The sequence below is a fragment of the Nycticebus coucang genome, chromosome 9 (assembly GCF_027406575.1).
Source record: "Nycticebus coucang isolate mNycCou1 chromosome 9, mNycCou1.pri, whole genome shotgun sequence".
NCBI classification, from domain to species: Eukaryota; Metazoa; Chordata; class Mammalia; order Primates; family Lorisidae; genus Nycticebus; species Nycticebus coucang.
Genome location: NC_069788.1, coordinates 108,178,156 through 108,192,885, shown reverse-complemented (window position 1 = coordinate 108,192,885; position 14,730 = coordinate 108,178,156). Strand labels below are relative to the sequence as shown.

Below are 14,730 nucleotides of genomic sequence, written 5' to 3'. Positions count from 1 at the left end.
CCTGCAGCCTGTGCCTCTGCCTCTGGACTGGCCCAGCAGGTCCTTCCCTCCACCTGGAGAGAGCAGAGTTTCTAGGGATGACTTCCCTCAAGTCACCAGGCTGCAGCCACACCTTACCTCATAGCTTTTGCCCCTGGGGCCAGAGCTGTCCCTTGTGGGATCCCCTTGCCCCTGAAGGCTTCCTGGGTTCATATCCCCATGGGAGTCAGGCCTGGTAAGTGCTACCTGGTCTGCTGGTGAGACCAGAAATGACCACTTCACTCTGCCATGCAGTAGGTAGAAATTTCTGGCCCCTGAGCTTCTCTGGAAGCCAGCAGTGACGCTTCCCCTGGGCAGCAAGAGCCCCTGCTGAGTGCTGAGCCCTGTCATTAGGTCACAGGCTAGTGGCCAGACTTAGAAGACATAGATTTCAAGTGAGGTCCCCAGAAGAAGCAGTAGATAAGGCTCAAGTCCACACCAGGCTGGGTGGAGGAGATGTAGCTATGTGGGGCATCCAGGTCACACCTGTGGCAAGGAGGACACAGAAGTCCTCTGACCTGGGGGACATGTCTCTGGATCAGGAGACCTAGTTCCTGCCCTTCTTCTGTCAGCTAGATGGCCCAGGATGGTCACCTCATCCAAAAAGCAGGGGTAGGAGGGTCCGAAGTCAACCTTCTTACTGAAGAGGGCAGATTAGGGAGGCTGGGGACCTCTTCACCCACTGCTCCCTGTGGCAACAGTGGATGACAGTCTTGGGGCAGCTGCCAAAGACTGTTTCCCACTACCCCCCTCACACTTGCACAATCCCTCCATGGTCATAGGTTCAGAGCCCTCACAGGATGAGCATGGGCACAGGGCCAGGGCCCAGCCTTGTGGCCTCTCTCCCCTCAAAACAATCGTTTTCCAAGTCCAGTCAGATGAAATCCAGAAGGGCTGCTGTAGGAGAGGGGGGAAGTTATGACCTCTCAGGGTCTCCTCTCAGATCCAGCAGCCTCCAGGGTCCCCCAGATCACTGGGCCACTCTGTGGTTCAGCAGGCCTGTTGGGGGCTTCTCCTCAGAGACAGAGCAGTGGGTGGTGGCACTGCAGGGCTTGGAAGGAAGCAGGAGGGCCTAGGCCGCCCCAAGTCCAACACTGGGGCAGTAAGGGCAGGACACCCGGGGAAGCTCAGGTCTCCTGGGGAGCTTCCTAGCTGGTCCAACTCCAGGTTTCTAAGTTTGCTTTGTGGAAACCCCTTGGGAAGTTGGGGGAGCCTGGTTTATGGGAAGACAGGTTCCCAGGTTTTCTCAACAGAGCTGCTTTCTACACACGTTGGCCTAGACAACCAATAGCCCAGCATTGCCCAGGCCTCAATGTGGGGGGCTCACCATCCCACCACAAACGGGAGTCTCCTGAGAGATTTTAAACAATCCAAATGTTCCAGTCCATTTGAACATTCAAGTTCAAATTTTGAACAACTCAAAATTTCTGCCAGTCACCTCTATTTCACAAAAGCCCCCAGGTGACTACAAAGTGCAGGAGGGGTGAGTGAGTAAGGGAACAGTCCAGGCCTGGTCCGCCCTCAGAACCTCAGTGTCTCCCCATCTGAGGCTCCTAAGTGATGAACACCCAGCTGGGCAAACTGTTGTTGTGATTATCCTTCTTTGCAATGACTGTGACTACTGTGTGGGCCAGAGAGCCACACACAGGCCTCAGAGGCCCTTCTGGCTACCTTGGAGCCCAGAGTGGCTTCCACAATAGCCTGCTGGCTTCTGCAGTGGAAGATTACAAGTGCAATAAGCTACCATGTAGGGTAGCATCACATAGGTAAGGGCAGGGAGCGTCTAGAGGTAGGCGGGGCCAGCACAAGCTCTGTGGATGGAGAAGGGAGCAAGCAGAGGGTCTGCGGGAACATGTGCAGGGCCTGAGGGATGACAAGGAAGGAGGCCAGAGTGGCTGGAGCAGAGATCAAGGGGAGGAAGGGATGAAGGTGCTGTCTGAGAGGATGCTGGGCTATGTAGGCCACACAGGGACTCCAGGTTTCACAGGGAAGCTGCTGGAGAATTCTGGACAGGGAGGAGTGACACAATCCCTTTATGTGTCTTTTTTTCACATTTTTATTATTATTATTTTTGCAGTTTTTGTCCAGGGCCAGTTTTGAACCCACCACCTCCGGTATATGGGGCCGGCATCCTACTCACTGAGCCACAGGCCTACCTTCTTTTTTTTTTTTTTTTGTAGAGACAGAGTCTCACTTTATGGCCCTCGGTAGAGTGCCGTGGCCTCACACAGCTCACAGCAACCTCCAACTCCTGGGCTTAAGTGATTCTCTTGCCTCAGCCTCCCGAGTAGCTGGGACTACAGGCGCCCGCCACAACGCCTGGCTATTTTTTTGTTGCAGTTTTCCCAGGGCTGGGTTTGAACCCGCCACCCTCCGCATATGGGGCCGGCGCCCTACTCACTGAGCCACAGGTACTGCCCGGCCCGCCTTCTTTTTTCAATTTTTTAAAAAAATTATGGTACACATAACATTGACCATCTTAACCATTTTTAAGTGTATAGTTTAGCGGCACAAAATACATTCATAAGGCACTAGTCATCTCCACAACTGTTCAACTGGGACTCTGTACCCATTAAGCGGGAGCTCCCATCCCTCCTTCTGTAGACCCTGGCAACCACCTATGTAACCTCTCTCACGTACCCCTGTGTAGCCAGGGTGGGACAAGAGGACATGGAACAAGTGGATGCAGAATGCCCAGCGGGGACTCTTCTGGGGGCACCCAGGGGAGAGGGGGTGGTAGCTTGGATCAGGAAGGCCTCAGAGGGAGGAAGAGAGTAGTTAAAGTTGGAATAGGGGCTGAGGTTCAGGGACAGTTATGGTTTTGGTCCTTAATTGGTCATGTTACATTTGAGATGCCATGCAGGGATATGGAGGAGGTGGCTGGATACAGAAGTTAGGCTGGAGGTGTGGATGCCAATGTTATCGGCATCTGGGTGGTGGCTAAGGCTGGGGCTGCCGAGACCTTGGCAGGAGACAGTCCAGGGAAGAGAACCCACAGGGAGAGCAGGAGGGACTCACAGAGGAAGGGGAGCCCTCAGTTTCAGCTGCACCTGCCAGTGTGGGCCTCAGATGAGCACATCAGGACGCCCCAAGGAAGCTTCAGCCCAGAGTGCTAGATAGGCTATTAGACAAAGGATCTGGTTTCTCCCACAAATCGATGGCTTGAGGGAGAAGGGGAGGAACGCTGGTGTGGACTGAAAGATTGAAGAGACATGACCAGGTGCAAATACACACGTGGGCCTGGTTTGCAGCCTGAGCTGAACAAACCAGCTGCAGAAAGACGTCAGGGACACTGGAACCTGGACTGGGCTGGTGAGGCAGAGCATTCATCTTGTTAGGTCTATGTGGGAAAAATATCAGCTCAAAATTCATGTGGAAGAATTTATAGGAGGGAGAACATGAAGCCTTGGATTTGCTTAAATACTCTCCAGCAAACAAAAAAAAGGGAGGGGGAGATCTTGAGTTGTTCTTCATTGTTAGTGAAAGTTACGTGGAGATTCCTTAGACAACTCTTGATTTTTGTTCATGTTAACATTTTTCCCACAATAAAAAGTTTAAAAATAAAGCAGTGACCAACTCTTTTGGGGGCTGCTGAGCAGAGGAGGATTAAGATGTGATCCCTGAATTTGGCAAGATGGAATCTGTGGGTGACCTTGGCTATAGCAGCTTTGGAGTGGGGACAAAGCCTGGTTGAAATAGGTTACCACTGATCCACAGGAAGTGAGGAAATGAAAACGGTGAGGAGAGGAGACCTTTCTGAAGAGCATTGCTATCAAAGGGAAGTAAAGAACCAGAGCAGTAGCTGCAGAAGGAAGGGGGTGAGGGGAGCCATCTAGGATGTAGGATCTTGTATAGGATGATAGAATGGGAAGGAATGAAGGAGAGAAGGGGAGAGGGGATGACAGGGCAGGATCTAGAATGAGGAAGAGGGAAGAAACTACTCCCTGCGCACACACACTCACATGTGCACACACATTCACACCAACATGTGGAAGGGTGGCCTTCAAGAGAGGTGAAAGCACCCATGCTTAAAATGGCTTAAGACACAAGTCAGAGAAGAGTGTCTGACCTTTCCAAAGCCATGTCACCCTCCCTCCCCCCGCCACCTGACTAGATGTAAAACTCTCGGGAGCTGTAGGCCAGGCGTGTATACCTGAGTCGGAGCCATCATTAGGTCAGGTGGGGCATGAGGCCCTGTCCCATGGAGCCTGTGGGGGTCCAGAAAATTCTTTCAGTGCCACAGTGGGGAAGGCATCACTAGCATGCCATAGACCGTGTGTCTGCAGTCACATCATGTGCCAGGCCTAACCATGTGAGCCTAACAAAAAGAGGCGCCAGATGGGTGGTGGCTCACGCCTATAATCATAGCACTCTGGAAGGCTGAGGCAGAGGATCGCTGGAGCTCAGAAGTTTAAGACCAGCTTGAGCAAGAGTGAGACTGCATCTCTATTAAAAACAGAAAAATTAGCTGGTGGTCGTGGTATATGCCTAGTCCCAGGTGCTCAGCAGGCTGAGGCAGGAAGGTTGCTTGAACCCAGGAGTTTGAGGTTGCTGAGAGCTAAGGTGATGCCAGTGCACTCTAGTCTGGGCAACAGAGTGAAACTCTGTCACACACACACATACACACACACACACACAGAGAGAGAGAGAGAGAGAGAGAGAGAGAGAATAGGTCTCAGCTGAGAAATTGGCACACCCTATGTGGCCATTCCAGGTCCAGGTCCAGGCCTCCCTTTGAGACTGAGAGTACCAGGATAGCACCAAGCCTGCTCCCATGATACTCACTCTCTAACCCACCAGCCTCTGGATTGCTGTGGGGGCATGTGTTGTAGCCAACCCCAAAACATATAATGGCACAAACCAAGAGATATTTAAGTCTCCTTCATGCAAAATTCAAAATGGGTAATCCTGGTCAGTGGGCACCTTCCTCCAAGCAGCAATTCAGGGACAAGGCTCCTTTCATCTGTAGCTCTGCTATGTTTAGTATATGGGCCTCAAGGTCACTGTGAGGTTTACATCAAACCAGCCAAGGGATATCTGTGTGTGGAGGAGAGTGGGGGAATCTTGGGGACCAGACCTGGATGGGGCACACATCTGCACAGTGCATTGGCCAGAACTCAGTCACACACCCCACCTGTTATAAAGGAGGCTGGGCAATGTGGCCATTTATGTCCTGGAGGAAGAGCAACTGGCTTTGGTGGCCTGCAGCCAGTTTCAACCACAAGCCCTAGCTCCATCTCCATCCCTGGCTCCCGCCTTCCCAGGCCTCCCCCTTCTTTTCCACACACTCGGGCCTTAGCCTGCCCCACCATGCCCCATCCTGCCCTGAGCACCAGTGCCCTTCAGCTTCATCTACCACAAGCTATGACACAAGAAAAGACCAGTCCTGGAGAGTCAGACAGGCAACAGGTTTATTCCTCAGGAGTTTATAGAACACACAGAGCAAAAGAAGACAGGGTACAGACGGCTTGGGGTGAGGGCAAAGGGTCTCCTGCCGCCTTCTCTTCTATCTACCTGCCTGAGCGCAGGGAGCTGAGGGCGCTCTCGAGTGGGTAGTGAGGAAGGGCCCGGGGACCCTCGCCCGCCCCCATCCCCACCCTTACCTGGCTGGCTGTCTGGGGTCCTACAGAGCAACACTCACAGGGATCCCACAAAAAGTGCTGAATGAGGGGAGGGGGACTGCAAAGGAAAACGACTTTGCCAGCTGGCATTTGTGCAGCTCCAGAGGCGCCCCCACGGAGACCCAGGTGCCCCTCCCTCCCTTGGCACCTTTCCTGACTCTCTGCTCCCCTGCTTATGACTCCACCACGCAGGCCAAAGTTTCTCTTTCTCCTTATTTGTGAAGGGCAAACAGCCTTCAGGTAGGAAAGCAGCGAAGGGCCTGGGCAGGCAGGAGGGGAAGGTATCCACTGGGGCTGGGCTCACCCAAGAGGCCCTGCTGGACAGAAGGCCCCATTGCCTCAAGACCCACAGCTTCCCGGCCCCATGCCACCTCTGCCACCAAAGCTCTGCTCCTCCTCATGAGGCAAGGGTTTGCAAGAGAGGGGGAAAGGCAGGCAGGAAGGAGGCGACTGGGGGTGGGGGGAATCCAGAAACCCCCTCCTGAAGGAAAAGCTCCTCCTTCTGCAGTTGGAGAGGGGTGAGACAGACTCAGCCTTGTGTCGTCACCTCTCCAGTATGGCCAAGGGGACAGGACCAAGATGCAGGGAGGCCTGGGAGAGCCTGGGCTACAACAGACACAGACAGAGGCCTCTGGCAGGGGTCGCCTCTCTCACTGGCCATCCCAGCCCCGACTCATGGCCTGCACCACGGTCTGATAGAGCTGGCTCCAGGCGGCCCTCGTGGCTGGGGTGAAGGCAGGGCCCAGGCACTTCTCCAGCATGTAGAGCAGGGACTCACCCACTGTCTGCAGAGGCAAGGAGCACCTTGTCATTCCTGAGGGCAGGAAGGCACGGCTCCATTTCACAGGTGAGAAAACTGAGGCCTGGGGCTAGTAAGGGTTCCCAGGCCTTTCTTCTCTCCATGCTTCCTGAGCCGAGTTCTGACCAAATCCTTGGGTACCACATTGTGCCCACCTTTCCCCTTAAATGTGAGGCTTACAGTGAACAAACCATTTCACCTGAGTCTAGTCATTCAGCCACTTGGGGAGTAAGGGCTGGGTATTGGCCTCCCAGCTCAGACCAAACCAAGCCATTGCCACCAAACTTCAGTTTCCTCATCTGTAAGATGGCAGTTATGTGGGTAAGAGCTTAGGCTCTGGAGCCAGAAGACCAGAGTTCAGATTCTGACTCCATCATTCATTAGCTGGGTGGCCTTGAGCAAGTTAGGTACCCTCTCTGAGCCTCAGGTGCAAAACAGGGAGAGTAAAAGTTCCAACTCATGGGCTTGTTGGGATGATTAAATGGGATAATCCAGAAAAAGTTCTTAGTGTAGTATCTGTATACAGGAAGCCTTCAGCAATAATAATGGCTGTCACTTATTATTAATTATAATAAAATAAGTTGCATTTACTCCACAAGTATTTACTGAATATCCACTTAAAACCAGGCACTGTGCTAGTGTTGGGTATGAAGAGGAGGACAAGACCAACATGGCCCCTATCATCTAGCAAGGTGATAGGACTGTGTGGCAGACTGTCACGTCGGTGGCCCATCTTGAGTAGGGTCCTCCCACATTGACGTTGGCCTTATCCATGAGTCTGGCTTTGGCCAATGGAACATTAGCAAGAGTGAGGCAAGTAGAGGCTTTATAAGTACTTGCACACTGGACCACGTCCTCTCAGAATATTTCCTCTTAGAACTCAGCTTTTATTCTGTAAAGAAACTCAGCTTTACGACAGAATGATAAGAGGTCACAGGGAGGGAGAGCTCAAAGGCTGGCAGGCCAGCTGGAACACTCCAGCCTTGGGTGAGCTCCCAGCTGAGCACAACACACAAGTTAACTCCGGCCACACCACATGGAGCAGAACTGCCAGCTGAACCCAGCCACAAGAAATCAGAAGTCATGGTTTAAAGCAAGTTTTGGGGTGATCTGATACACAGTGATAGAAAACTGAACAGAACAGATAATCCCAAAGGCTCCTTTATGTTTCTGGTTTTAAAAGAAGCCATACCATGCTGAGCATGGTGGCTCATACCTGTGATCAGCATAACTTTGAGAGGACAGGGCAGGAGGATTACTTGAGGCCAGGAGTTTGAGGCTATCCTGAACAATACAGTGAGACCCCCCTTTCTGTAAAAAACTTTAAAAAAAAATTAGTCAGGCATGGTTCCTGTGCCGATAGCTCTAGCTACTTGGGAGGCTGAGGCAGGAGGATTGCTTGAGCCCAATAATTTGAGGTTATAGTGAGCTACAATTATGCCACTGCCCTCCAGCTTGGGTGACAAAGCCATACCTTCTGTCTCAACAACAACAAAATAGAAGTCATATCAGAGAAGAGAACTTGGAGGTTCAGAGAGGTCAAGCCAGTGCCAGAGTCACCCAGCAGGTAAGTAGCAGATGCAGGCCCCAAACCCTGATCATCTGAGGAGTAGGGAGAGAGAGCAGGTAGATAAAGGAGGATGGGGAGAGAATGGCGGCCTCAGGACAGGAGCTCTGGAGAGAAGAAGAGCCCCTTTACCCACCGAGAAGGAGCTGAGCTTGACACCTGCTGCCCGGTGCTTTCTGCCCAAGCTGGCAAGGTACTCCTCCAGTGAGGACAGGTCCTCCACATTGGTCACTGCAGCATCAATCACAAGCATCACCTGCCAAGACCAAGGCAGCAGTGAAACAGATAGGCCATTGCAATCCCACCTCACAGTCACAGCCCAGAACCCGAGGACCCTCAGAGGCAAGAGATGCCAGCAAGATCCTCAGTTTTTTAGGACTAGGGATCAAAGGCAGCTCATGTCCGCATACAGTGGGCATTCAACATGTAGTGGCCACACTACTAATGCTACACCCATGAAGGAAAACCCTCTCCTCTGTGGGTTTCCAAGCCCTAAATACACCTGATAGATAGTGTTGTTTGCCTAGGACCAGAGGAAACTATACTTGATCTCAGCCAAAGGCTGAGAAGTAATAGGACGAGGGGAAACTGAAGCCCGGTGGGAGTCACAATCCTCCAAGAAAACACTTGCCTGGTTTTACCAGGCAGATGGCACTCAATGGCCAGATCAGCACCAGTACAACCTATAGAAGCCAGGGGATAAGGCTGAGGGCAATGACAGAGGCTGGGATCTGCTGGCTGGGCACAAGGTGGGGAAGGAAGGTGACTTTGATGTACCAGACCCAGCCCAGTCCAGAGGAAAGAAGCAGACGGCCCTGCACAGGGAAGCAGACAGAAGGGAGTAAGCCAGACCTGGGGCAGGAAGTAATTTTCCCTGTCCCAAGTCCCTTGTCTCCCAGGAAGGTGTTCTGCTGGATCCCAGAGGCCACAGCAGCTCCACCTCACCCTCACCTTCCTGATGTGGTCCAGGAACTCAGGGGAGGAGAGACAGTCCTCTGGGCTGGAGAATTGGCGGCAGTTGTACTGGAAGAGGGGCAGCAGGTCAGGCTCCAGGTCAAACAGCCTGCGGGGATGAGGCCCAGATGTCAGCCCTGTGGTGTGAGCCCCGGCAAGCCCTGGCTGTCCAGCAGTCAGGAGCCATTGCAGACTCTCCAGCCTGGCACAGGAGAGCTCTGCCCTCCTCCTCACCCCTTTCGCTGGCCCTGAGAGGTGTCCTGGAAAGGGCGATGTGTCCAGGCCTCTTACAGTGCCTGGAATACAGTAACCCCTCTTCAGCAGCTGAGGGGTGTAGCCTGGGACAGGCAACTTGGAGTTACACTGTGAGGAGAGGAAAGTGCATCCTCTGTCCCTCTCTCTCCTGCCCTTGGGTCAGAACATCCTAGGCTCATCATGTCTGAGGGGCTCTGAGCTGCGACGGTAATAACACCAGGAATGTTTTGCACGGAGCACTCTACAAGTGGTTCACTTGTAATTGCTATTCCTCCCAGCCCAAAGCTGCAGGTGCAACTATTAATCTAATCTCACAGAGGAGGAAACAGAAGCTGGGAGAGGCTAAGTAACCTGCCTAGTGTCACACAGTTGGAAGTAGTGCAGCCACAGTAGGTGCCTGAGAAAAAAGCAAGCCCAGGGAGAGCCAGGAGGCACAAGCAAGTGTGTGCCGCCACTCTGGGGAGGGCTCCTTTAGGTTTTGAGCAACTCTGTGAATTTATTCCTCTTTTGTCTCCGGGGAGGTTTTGCAAAAGCCTGGTCAGAAGTCCTGGGCCAGCCAAAGGTGCCCAGGCTGAGGAAACCATGTTGAAGAGGGGAGCACTGCCCCGTGGGTGACGGCAGAGGAGTTGCAGAGAGACGCTGGAGCTGAGGTTGAAGACTGGCCGCTCTTCTCCCGTGGGTCTTGCGCACCCTCTTACCTCTGTCCCTGGCGGTGACACTTGGGCCTGTCATCCCTTCCGGGTGGTACTCCGGTCTTAACCTGGTCCTTTCCTTGGAAAGCGTTATCCCTCATTCGGTTGCTGGAGTGCTCACACCTGGGCCCCGACCCGTCCGTTCACTCGCGGCTCACCCGACGCACCTGTCCCCACCGGCCCTCGGGGCAGCGGCGGGCACCCCTGTAGTCACTACCCAGGGAACACTCGGGACAGGCCGGGGAGGGGACTCAGCGCCAGACCGGCGTCCACCTGCCCGAATGTAAGGAGCTCCGGAGGACCCCCTCCCATCCCTAGGGAGCCCAGCTGGGAGCCAGGTGTTCGGGCCCCAAGGGCAGAAGGCGCTGCGCCACCCCGTCGCCGCGCCCGCTCCTCTGGCGCACATCTGGCAGACGCCCCAGCGCCAGGGCGGCGGGCCAGTTTTCCCTCCTCCGTCGCGGTCCGGCCGCCCCAAACCCGTTCCCAGCGAGGCGCCCTTCCACCGGGGCGCTCGTGCAGCCCTCACCTGGCGAACAGCACGGTGCCGTGCTCCAGCGGGCTGCGGCTCACTGCTTGCCAGCTCTGCCGGATCAGCTCCGGCTCCGGGCGCTCCATCCTCTCCCAGGGACCCAGGGCGCAAGGCTGGCACCCTCGGGGCGCGGGCGCCGTCACCGCACGTGCCGCGCCATCTCCGCGGCGACGCGAGCTACTTCGTACTCCCTAAGGCCCCCGAGCCTCGGCCAGGCGGGGTCCAACAGCCGCTCCTTCCCTGGCCGTAGCCCAGAATATATGCGTGCGGTCCCTAAGTGGCGGCGCCCCTGCCGTGCCGGCCCGCTAGCACTTCCGGGGACCCCACTAGGCCACTGGGCCCTGCATCCAGCACCTCCGTGAGCCGCCCAGCCCCGCGCTACCCGGGCTGGGACGCTTTAAAGCAATCGCCGCCCCCGCCCCCTCCCATCCAACAAGGCGGCGCCCCCCTCTGCAGTCGGCTCTGGCCAGGGATGACCAGGGATGACCGGGTGGCACAGGAAATGCCTTGGCTTCAGAGCTTAACAAAAATCGTAGAGTTTCTCATCCCGAGCCCGAGGATACTGTGTTGAATTTGGGTGCCTTGGATGGGCGCCGCCTGAGCCACCTCTCCACGAACGCACTCGAACATTGCCTAAAGCATTTGAGTTGCTTATGCCTTTGGCACAGTCTCTGTTCCAATCGTGCTGGAGTGCTGTAGCTTTCCTGCCCTAACCCACGTCCAGTTAGTGGTGCCAGATCACCTACCTGTGGGTGTTTGGGGGCCACTGGTTATGAATAGCCCGTGACTCTTAAGCCCAGCTGGAGTGCTGAATCCTGGCCTTAAAAACTTCTAGCCTTCCTCAGGACTGAGGGCTTCAGCAGAACTCTTCTTTTCTGCTCCCAGCCAAGCCCCATGAAACCACTTCTCTGTCCTCCCTCTTCCAAAGGCTCGGGAGTTTGGGGTACATCTTATTCTGCTCTTCCCCATCTGCCCATGTCTCTGGGCTGGAGCAGGAAAGCAAGGGAGGAAAGCCTATGTTCTGGAGAGCTGGGGAGGCCCCCAGGCAAGAGCACAAAGGGCTGAAAGGAGAAGTGACTAAACTTCCAGCTTAGGAGGTGGTGCGTGGCCCTGCAGCCAGTGTGCAGCAGGTCACAGGAAAAGGCCACATGGATCTCTGGTGACCCTCCCCTTTCAGTGCCCAAATACCCAGTGCTCTGGCTAATCTAAGGCTTTCTCCCCACCCCTCCCAGCTTGAGCTTCCTGCAGACAGTATACACCCAGGACCCTTCTTGCTTCCTTTCTCCTTCGGACAGAGTCTGGAGTCTGGACACCTAGCCAGTAAGTGATGGAGTCAGCATGAACCACAGCTTCATGCCTTGCCTTCCTAGTGCAAGAAGGCAGGAGAGCGCTAAGTGCACTCTAACCTCTGCTCCCCTCGAAGAAAGGCCTCTGCAGCAAGAGGGTGGATTCCAACAGACCAGGGTGTGAATCCACATCTGAGGGGTTGGGGAAAGTCACAGGACCTCTCCTCCTTACAGGCCATCTGTCCAGGACTTGGATAGGAGGTGATAATCTAGAAGAAAGTTCAAGTAGTACCCTGGAGCCAGTGCAGTCACTGAGGTGGATTTACCATAAATAATAAAGAACACTTATTGCTGGACACAGTGTGCACCTGTAGTCCTAGCTACTTGGGAGGCTAAGGTAGTAAGACCACTAGAGCCCAGGAGTTTGAGGCCAGTCTGAGCAACATAGAAAGACCTGTTTATAAATAAATAAAAATAATTTTCAAAATGTACGAAAGAGCTAGCATTTACAGCACATTCAGTCCAGTCAAGGCACTTTACATGACTCTTTTCATCCCCTCAGTGACCCTATGAGCAGGAGCTTATTATTCCCTTGTTTTATATTACAGTTGAAGAACTGGAGGCAAAAAGATTAAGTAAGTAGCTAAAGGCCACATAGTATGAGGTGGGGCCAGGATTTGACCTCAGGTCTCTTGGGCCCATCCTCTTGGCCTCCGGGCCTCCCTTATGCAATGGGCTGTGACCATGGTCACTGGGTCTGGGTCAGTGTTGTGTTGGAGCCAGCTCTTACATACATGACAGCCAACAGTCTGCTTTTCTTTCCAACTTCTTATTCAGTGACATCAAGTAGGTAGCTTGAAATAGGCCGTGGTGGGAGCATTTACACTACAGAAATAGCATATTCTATAAATTAGGGCTTTTTTCTTTCCAGAAAACATGTTGTTAAACATCTACCACCACTGGTGTGGCACACCTGGGGGAACCAAGGAAAACTAGGCCCTAGATGAGCTGCTGATACATTAAGCTGAGTGTGCAAAGGAACAGGCTGGGACAGGACACTTCGAACTCAGTTTTCAGGCCAGGCTGCTCTGGGAAGGCGTTTCTAATCCCAAGACTAAAGAACTGGAAAAAGCCCAACCTGGTTCCGAGTCCTGGTTCTACTATTAACTATTCATGGGACCTTAGACAATTAATCCAATCTATTATGGACATAATAAGGACAAAATATCACTGACTTCACTGGGCCTTTATGAAGATTCAATGTCACAGATGTGTTGAGACTTTGTAAACTTAAGCTTGCCACTCAAAGAAGAGTTATTTGGTCCTTTTCTATCCTGCCTGTCCTGGGCATTTTCCATCCCAGAATATCCACACACTTTGCTCCTGCTCATGTGGCTACCCCTGGACCTAAGGTGGGGTGAGGCAGTCCAAATGCACAAGGCAGTGCTACTGCCCTCCTTCCCCTCCTGTCCAGCACTCAAGTCAGCTCTTACCTCCTTCAGATCCTTAACATCATGCCTGGTAACAGAGGCCCCATCACCATGGGGGCCACTGCTAAGCAGAAGGGCAAATTGCTACAATGCTGGGCCACTAAGCTGTGTAAAAAGTGGAAAACTGTTACTATTCCTCTCCCACTCCTTTCCATACTGAAGAAAAATAATAGGTCCAGCTTCCTACTTATTTTGGAGTTAATTTTAAAACTGAAATGACAACCAATATTATTCCAGTAACCAGGCACATGGGAAGGTCCAAATGCCCCTGGGATAATCACACTCACCTGCCCAGCCCAAGGCCCCACCTGGGATTAGAACCCCTCAGAAGACACAATGGAATGGTTCTTGCACTCAAAACATTCTCCCCTCCTTAGGGAGGCTTTTCTGGGAGCCAGAGGGAAAGTCAGATTCAATTAAGTACAAGAACATGGTATTCAAAACAAGCACTATTTATTATAAAAGTAAATGGCCTCCAATTAGCTCTGGAAATCTTTTTTTTTTTTTTTTTCTCCTGTTAAATAAGATGTGGCTCAAGAAGCTGGCTAGAGGTTGGGCTGGCTGAGAAATGTCTTCCTCCTCTACTAGTAGTTTATAGGACATGTCACGTTTCTGCCAAGTCCTGGGGGCTGGAGTGCATATTCAGAGCAGCACCCTGATAGCCTCCCTCCCCAGCATCTTCCAAACAATAGAACCTGAGCACTTGAAGCTGCATCAACCCATATGGCCTGTCCCCAAGAAAAGTATCTGCCACTTTGGGGATAGAGGAAAACAGAGTAGGCAAAGAATTCTTCTTTCATCCCTAGAAAACAGTGTAAGAGACCAAAGAAGCTTTTCTCCCCAGAGGAGCTACAGAAGGAGGGAAGGATGAGTTGGAAGCTTGCTGAGCTTTCTCCTTCCTCGCCCTTACTCAGAGTGGCTGCCCCCTTAGGTTCTTCAGAGCTCTTCCCTTCCAACAAGTTCCTACTGGGAAGTAAAAAGGCACAAGGGAAAATTAGCCACCCCCTGGATGTCACTGATTCCTGCATTCTACCTGTAGGGAGAGCCCACCCAGACAGCTGCCCCCACCCAGCTCTGCTTGTGAGGAGAAGGGAAGGGCAAGCAGTGGGCTGGAAGTGGGAGCAGAGCTTCTCCATCCCTCTCTCCTTCCCTGCCAGAAATGCAATTAAGCAAGTGGCTCAGACTCAGCACTGGAGCAGCGCTTCCTGCTGGAGGAAGTCAGAAGGGCTGTAGCCCTGAGAGAGGGAGGTCATCAGGCCCCAGATCTAATTAACCAACCTGCCTTGCTTTTGACATTGCTGCATTTCCTCTATTAACATTAATGATGGCTGGTCTTAACAGCCAAGCCCGGCCAGAAGCTTCCCTCCCCACCACCCAGTAGGTAGCACAGCCTGTCCCTGGGACCAATTTCCAGTCTCCGTGGCAACCACCTCCTGAAGATGCTTTAAAGAGCTCTGACCCTGTCAGAGTTGTTAGGAGCTGAGGAGGAGGAAAAATTGAGTGTGGCAGAGATTCATCA

General features: G+C 53.2%; 1 protein-coding gene across 1 annotated transcript; it reads right to left on the bottom strand.

Moving 5' to 3' along the window:
* Positions 1 to 5,407: 5,407 nt before the first annotated feature.
* NGB (neuroglobin) lies at positions 5,408 to 10,565 on the bottom strand. The gene is made up of 4 exons (XM_053601141.1): positions 10,433 to 10,565; positions 8,957 to 9,068; positions 8,142 to 8,261; positions 5,408 to 6,424 (listed from the first exon to the last, which is right to left on the bottom strand). Exons 1-4 carry the CDS (start codon positions 10,519 to 10,521, stop codon positions 6,290 to 6,292), a joined length of 456 nt encoding a protein of 151 aa, XP_053457116.1. The 5' UTR covers positions 10,522 to 10,565; the 3' UTR covers positions 5,408 to 6,289.
* Between the last annotated feature and the right edge of the window lie 4,165 nt (positions 10,566 to 14,730).